This window comes from Prenolepis imparis, unplaced genomic scaffold, assembly GCF_030444845.1.
Source record: "Prenolepis imparis isolate NDT839.2.m4 unplaced genomic scaffold, iyPreImpa1.0 SCAF_3, whole genome shotgun sequence".
Classification (NCBI taxonomy): Eukaryota; Metazoa; Arthropoda; class Insecta; order Hymenoptera; family Formicidae; genus Prenolepis; species Prenolepis imparis.
Genome location: NW_028141161.1, coordinates 13,455,810 through 13,463,636, shown reverse-complemented (window position 1 = coordinate 13,463,636; position 7,827 = coordinate 13,455,810). Strand labels below are relative to the sequence as shown.

At 31.5% G+C, this 7,827-nt stretch overlaps 1 protein-coding gene across 3 annotated transcripts; it reads left to right on the top strand.

Annotated features, from left to right (window-relative positions):
* Positions 1-156: 156 nt before the first annotated feature.
* Positions 157-7,790, top strand: Inpp5e (Inositol-3-phosphate synthase). Of its 3 annotated transcripts, XM_083033843.1 has the most exons (6): positions 157-640; positions 1,812-2,030; positions 2,930-3,239; positions 3,333-3,892; positions 3,964-4,432; positions 4,538-7,790. In XM_083033843.1, the coding sequence occupies exons 1-6, from the start codon at positions 157-159 to the stop codon at positions 4,650-4,652; spliced, it is 2,157 nt and encodes a 718-aa protein (XP_082889969.1). In that variant the 3' UTR covers positions 4,653-7,790. The 3 variants fall into 3 exon arrangements, with proteins under 3 accessions (XP_082889969.1, XP_082889970.1, XP_082889968.1); XM_083033844.1 differs by lacking the exon at positions 1,812-2,030; XM_083033842.1 differs by lacking the exon at positions 157-640 and having other exon boundaries at positions 1,154-2,030.
* Positions 7,791-7,827: the final 37 nt, after the last annotated feature.

Genomic DNA, 7,827 nt, shown 5'->3' with positions numbered 1-7,827 from the left:
TTTACTGTACAAATAAAGAATCTTTTAGTAAATGACGTAATAATATAATGTAGACAAAAATTTGATATCTTATAATATTCAAATAATTAAGGAGAGTAGTAATATGAAAATGTAATAATTAATTTTTTTTTTTGTAATGCATCAGCTGCAAGTATTATGGAGCAGAGTGATGGAAATGACATTTCTAGTGTTTCAAATGTCGCTAAAGTAGATGTTTCTCCAAAATCAAAACAGAAGAAAAAGTCTCTCTGTCGCATGCTCATGAATAAGAAGACTAAGGTCGGCTGCTTGGAACCTTTGTACAAAGACGGGGATTCGAATAAAAATTCCAAGATAGAAAACTCACATCATGGATCTCAAACAAGCACTAAACTGTCCCTGTGTTGCGCCATGACTGAACGTAGCAGAACGCCACCCCAGAGCTTAACTGTCAGTAGACTGTCCCCGACGTTAAGTCGTACTTCTGTCAAATCCGAGGTAGCTTCCATCAACGAGTCAAACGATCGTCAAACGGAAGTACTTGTTGAGAAGGAAGAGATGCACGTTGCCAATGATCAAACTCAGGTGGCTCAAGAGACTGTAGTCAAAAGAAATAATGTAGCAGCGAGAAAGGAGCAGCGTTATAGTTCTTATATAGAAGGTAAGCCTGAAAATACATTCAATTACAACAATCAAGTTTTATTAATGAGTTAGGTAGAAATACGAAATTTACATATTAAAAACATCTGTTACGATAAATAAGCATTTCTGATTCATTAATTGAATAATGAAATTATTCACAATATATGGAAATTAATATTTTATTCTAAAAAAAAATAAGGTGTTGCGGAAAAATCTTTTAATGAGCTATACAAAGCAAATATCACAATATTACCTCATATCTAATTCCGTTTAAGTATTACTCCTCTTCTTTTTATGTACATGGTGTAATATGATTTGGTGACGCTTAGATGACCTTGCATATCCCCTCTACTTTACATTCTAAAGCCTCTGCAAACCAGAGCATAACATTTACTGTGTATGTATTGATGTAAAGCTGTGACTATATAGTAGAGGCACAGCTAGTAACAGTCAGTTATCTTTGACATCTTATCTTTGACACATATTGTGTGCATGTCCCTCCCTTGATCAAAGTGCGAGTCATCCATTGAAAATGTCGAGTCCAAGTAAAAAAAGGAGAAAGAGATCTTTTCTTGATAAATTACGACACGTATTTAAAAAGAAAGATGAATTAAAAGGACAGACAGAAAATAAACAAGAGAAAACATTTGATAACAGACAGACTGATAATTCGGGAAGTGTATCTTGTAATTCTGGTCAAAAGGTTCTATCGAAAATCGCTGAGAATAGTGAAACTTGTGTAACAGTTGTGAAAAATAGGCCATCTGAAAAAGAAGAATATAACTATAAAAATTTGTCAAATATGCAAAGAGATTGTAAAAATGTAATTACTAAAAAGAGTAAAAATTCTAATCATAATGTTGTAGCTGATGATAATAGTGCAGACCCTGAAAAATGCAACGTTACAGAAAACGTGCAAGATGTTAAATTAGGATCAGATAGATATATAAATACAAAAATTGCATTTTTAAAACAGGAAAATGTAGATGTAGATGTAACTTCTCGGTCATATTTAGAAGATACTGATAAATTGCGCCCTAATAATGGAACAGAGGGTTCTGATTCCAATAGTGCAATGTTACAATCTTTTTCTAATAATGCTAGTGTTACGAGCAATACGTGCAAATTTTTAGTAAAAGAAACAAAAGCACTTTCTCAAGAGAGTAGTGAAGATAGTGACTTCTCTGCAGACTCAACGGAAGACTCATTCGAGGAATCTTCAGAAGATGAAAATGAACATCTGATTGAGTCTGAAAAAATTCAGAAATACTTTAAGGATGATTACTTTACAAAGGGAAAGTATATTACTTATTTCTTCCTGGAAATGGAACGGCAGTTTTACAATCCTATGGAAGTTTACAGTATGGTTCAGTATCATGATACTGATTGTCAAAAACCGGGGAAAGAAGGTACACGAAAATGTTACACGAAATTTATACGCTGCTTCAAATTTTGATTATTATGTTTTTGCTAATGTTTGATATTTTTTTTTCTCTTGTGGGGTATTGTACTTTTCTCTTCAGCATCATAAAATTATTAAATTGATGATATACATGTTTGTGTGTATATATATATATATATATATTTATATATATTAGTTCTATTAGGAAAATATGTATATACAATCATTTTATATCTAGATTAGATTAGAAACATAAATGTTAAGTAATAGGTATATGTCTAATGCTATGATGTTGTTTATGCGCATCTGTAATTGTTTGTATTTTACATATCTCTATTTCCTAATTAAATTATAAAATATTAGGATATATGCATATATTTAATAGGATGATTTTATACATACATAGATTTGATATACCTATGTATTGGAGCTAGAACAACATTAATATTACTTTGGAAATTTACAATTAGTATGACAAATTGCTTGATTCAAACAGCATGGACTATTCTAGTTTTAAACATGATTATATTGATTAAATAAATTTATCAATGTAATACGTGTTAGATTGCGCAAGAAGATTTTCATTGAAGGTGTTATAAATGACGCTGAGCAATTGAATGTTAACAAATTTTGATATTGCAAATTTGAATATTGCGAATCTGCACGTTAAGGTGCCAAGATTGTAGTAGGCGGTAATTGAAGCAATTGAGTTTCATTACAGCAGAATAACCGTAATACTATTATGAATCTAATCTCTAGGCACGAAATATATTTGTTCGATCAATATATGTTGTTTGCTTCCAAAATTATGTATGATCTTTTTTTTTTTCTTGGCGCAACTATGATGTATGATTTCCAGTATAAAGGAATCTCGTATATTTAACGCATCATTCTAAATTGTTTCAGGTGAAAACTCTTCTTCCGGATCGCTATCGCCGAGTATATCGGGACAGTTACGTCGTAGATTGCTTCATAGAAGATCCGCGGATAATTTGATTGTAAACTCACCGACAAATTCCATGAGACATTCTAGTCCAGAATCTATTAGAAGTGCACCGATTCAACATAAGCCACGTTCAACATCGCACGATGCTCTATCCAAAAAGAAGGATCGTTACTTTTGCCAAACAGGAGCGTCTATGGATAGCTTGGCGAAGCAATCGTTACTCGCCGCACAAGTACTTAATTTGATTCCTACACAGAAAGCACGAGAAAGGTATATTCTTTTTAAAATAATATAGAAGAAATGAGAAATTGTGTTATATATCTCGTGTCATTTTTCCATGACCAACCAAGTTCAATTTCGCAGAAATTTTCTTCATGGAAGGATCGCCGCCAATTCTTTACTCGGACCGGTCGAACTCGAGAAAGTATTGCCGAATCGAGAATTGAAAATTTTCATTGGCACATGGAACATGAACGGTCAGACTCCGCCGAAGGAATTGAATGATTTCATGTTGCCATCCGACATAGAGACCGTTCCTGACTTGCTAGCTATAGGAACGCAAGAATCGTGCTCCGAACGAACTGAATGGGAAGCAGCCTTGCAGGAAACCCTCGGACCATCTCACGTGCTGCTCACTAGCAGTAATCTCGGTACACTCCATCTCGCATTATTTCTGCGACGAGATCTGATCTGGTTCTGCTCCATTCCGGAGGAAGACAGCTTCTCGACAAGGCCCGGCACGGCGTTTAGAACGAAGGGCGCGGTGGCGATAGCTCTCATGATATTCGGCACCAGCTTTCTCTTCGTCACCGCTCACTTGACCGCACATCAAGATAAGGTGAAAGAACGAGTCAATGATATAAAGAGAATCGTTAGAAATCTCGACCTTCCCAAGGAACTACCTACCAGGCACAAAAGCAAAGGTATTACATTATCGATAATTTTACATTTTGTACGTTACACGTAATAACAAATAAATTTGATATTTTTTTAGATGTAACACAAAATTTCGATTGCGTATTTTGGTGCGGTGACTTAAACTTCCGTCTAGCTCAACCGAGAGAGGAAGTGATCCAGTGGATCACGAATACGTGCTTTCCGCAAGAGTCGCCGATAAACTTGCGCAAAGATCAATTGAAAACTATCCTAAACGAAGGCGCAGTATTACGTGGTTTCGAGGAAGCCCCGATTACCTTTCCTCCTACTTATAAATACGATCCAGGAACGCAGAATTTCGATTCCAGCAGCAAACAACGGACTCCCGCGTACACCGATAGAATCCTTTTTAAAGGGAAGGGTCATACTAGAGGATACATCAGACGTGTTAGTCACGAGAGTGCCAGCTCGCATAAAGACGGGGCTATAGAGTGCTTGGTGTACGATTCTGTTCCCAGTATTTGCACCTCGGATCACAAACCGGTCTGGGGAGTTTTTAAGACTACGTTGAGACCGGGTATCGATACGTACGTGTCTATCATTTATTGACATTTCAAGTGACAAAAGTCTTATAGTATATTACACGTAACATATATCAGTATACAATCTATATACGTGTTATCTATTTTTAGAATTCCACTTGGCGCGGGTCTTTTCAATCGCGAGATATATCTGGAAGGTATTAGGAGGCGCGCGGCGGCGATGGATGATTCTCTCGGAACTTCAAAGGTTTGTGCGATTCAATAAAAAAAATTGGAGACTATTGCGAGCACATAAACATGTTCTTGGTTCTACTTATATACGTACAGGTAAGGATATTTGTCGGGTTTTTAATATCTCAAACGAGATGTGAGAAAATGATCATTTAAATGATCGTTTTTATAATACATAAATGTCACGTTTTTTTTTCTTTTTCCGTTCGATTTACGTAATGTAACTAAGTCTGTCCATTTTTTTATAACGATGATGAGAAACATTTTGCTAGTAAGAGAGATTTGTATAGTCATTACTATTACCAGTGAACACCGTAAAAAAATCTAGTCAAGCAGTGAAATAAATTATGCGTTTAGTGATTTAGATGATGATATAACAATTTTGTAAATGTATCGTCGGTATATCTCCGACACTCATGTTGTGCCACATATATATATATTAGAAAACTTGTATGAGGTCTTACGTGAAGTAAAATATTATTTGGCTATATGTATGTGGCACTTTCAATCTTGCCAAGAAATCACAAAAATAACGAGACATTTATAAATTTTGTGTTATATCGATAAATTTTTGCTATATAGTAACTATTGATACATATATATATATATATATATATATATATATATATATTGCAATGTATATATTGTATGTATTTGTATCAAAATGCAACTCTATTAATATTTCAGAAATTTAAAAAATGTATAAGAATTTGTACATAATATATCAAAATATTGATTTCATGAATGTCAAAAAAAAGATACTCGTAGATAGATTATCGCTACAAATGCAAGTTAATCCACATTTCTAAGTCAACTTGTCTCTTTATTAAATTTATTTGCTTTTAACTTAAAACGGGTGTTTTTATGTTCAACATAGATTTAATATAAATCATAGGCCATAAATTACTGGGCCAATATATTATAATAGAACTATATTAGTCGCTAACATTTAGAGATAATGTCTCTGTTTATTAAGTTTATATTCTTATTTATTGGGACCATCTAGACATTGTATCAAGTCAAAGAAAGAATTCACAAAACGAAATATTTTTTTCTTAAATATTATGCATGTAGAATAATATTGCATTAGTTATTTATATATATATATATATATATATATATATATATATATATAGTTACTAGCAATTAAAGAAAAATAGAAATTAGCTGACTAGTATTATCGTTTTTAATTGTGCATTATTAATTTCGAATAGCATTAATATCTTAAAGAGTGACAAATTGATAATGGGAGATCTCCTACTACTTCTATCAACACTTTACTGCAGATATTGATAATAATAGCAAATTACGGCTAATTATAAAACCCCAAATTATATACAACATTGTTACACAATAACAAGTATGCACGCACAAACAAGATGTCTGTGTATCAGTATTAGATCTAACATTTTTGCTGTAACAAAAATGTGACAAAATAATATTGAAGGATAGAAGTGTGCAACATGTGCAAAATAATATGTAGTCATATTATATAATTTTTTAATAATTATCTTTGGTTTTTTAAAAATTTATATGCAGTTATGACTATTAAAATATTTAAAAAGTTCGTAAATAGAAATGTATATATATTTTTCAATTTGATTATAATTGATTATGATTTTGTTGTCTTTGATTATTTTATTATATGTTATGTATTTTATTATATGTTATTTATATTTTTATTAAATTTATTGTTATTTTTTTATTGTCTTGCAGTAATTTCAAAAGTTTTATCTAATATATGAAAAAAATAGACACACAAATATTATATATTTAGGGAATATTATGTATTTAGTAATATATGGATTGAAGAAAGGATAATAGCAGAAATTACTGCTTGACAAAAAGCAATAGACAAACTACTAACAAAAAGATAATATAATTATATATATATATGTTGAAAAACAATATACACTATACATATATATAAATTAAACTCCGCAACAATGTATGGGCTTGGAGAATGGAGTTTAATACGCTTATAAAGTTCCAAAAGAGTATTGCAGAATGTAAACGTTTAATAGAGAAGAAAGAAGAGTGCTTATACTTATTACAATATAATGTATTAAAAAAGAAAAGACAAATATATAATGTATGTGTTAGGTGATAAGTGAATTGCAAGTATTTTAAGAAATTCAAGCGATTCAATGGTTTATCGCTTAAATTATTATATAAATGCGTATGTATTCTATTGTTTTATCGCGAGTAAAGTATCAAAAAATGCAAAATGATAGATGCTCGTGCGTGCTCCGAACAAATAATCAAAAAATTAATGTTAAAATAGAAAAATGTGTTTCTATATGTCCTGATACATTTTGTGTCATCAGGTTGCATACTTTAATGACTTGTGATAACTCCTTCTTTGTAACTATGCAAACAGGTTGCCAATCTAGGTGCCTAAAAACATTTTTTGCATATTAATTCTGAAGCTTCAATAATGAAGCGAGACTAAGAATTGTTGAGATCTTTAAGTCTACCGAGCAGGTTGCCTTAAACCATGCCTTATCTAAATCGTTACATACATAGTTATGTACTCAATCTGTATGCTTGCGATTCTATTAAGATTATATTCGATTCAGATCTCTGGTCTAATTAGGAATAAAATTAAAAAATGTGGCAAAATATAAATAATCTATGTTGTAATTATATTTATAATTACCAATATGTGAATAGATATGTAATGAGACATAAAAACACACATAATTTTATATTATAATGTAATTATACGACAACAGAGAAAGACACACACGCACATGTTGATTGGCTTATTCGTGCTTTTTTAATTATATATTAAAATAGAGAAATAAAAACAATATTATAGAGCATAAAATGTAAATGCAATTATACCCACAACATAGATTATTTATCGCCTAGAAATAAATTGTTTTCAAAATATACAATTTTAATTTAGTAAAGCTTTTGATCGTTAAGACATTCTATATGCGTTACAAATTATATAATATATAATTATCAATGAGTGTTTATTAAGTAAACATGGTTTAATATATGCAATGAGAGATTATTTGAGACATTTATGTAATTCTTGTAAATGATCTTGTTGGTAATGCTCTATCTGCCCTTTTTATAACTGTCTCAAAACTCTTATTGTACTGTGATACATTTTCCAACGTACATGCGAACCTGTCAATGAAATAAAGTGTATATTTAATTATCTCAATCGTAAACCAAAAGCGCACAGGACTCGATGG

Excerpts from the sequence above, each read along its gene's own strand:
- Inpp5e (XM_083033842.1), top strand. The coding sequence starts at position 1,154 with ATGTCGAGTCCAAGTAAAAAAAGGAGAAAGAGATCTTTTCTTGATAAA. Across the intron at positions 3,240-3,332 it reads ACACAGAAAGCACGAGAAAG|AAATTTTCTTCATGGAAGGA; the intron begins GTATATTCTTTT and ends TCAATTTCGCAG. Across the intron at positions 4,433-4,537 it reads TTGAGACCGGGTATCGATAC|AATTCCACTTGGCGCGGGTC; the intron begins GTACGTGTCTAT and ends ATCTATTTTTAG.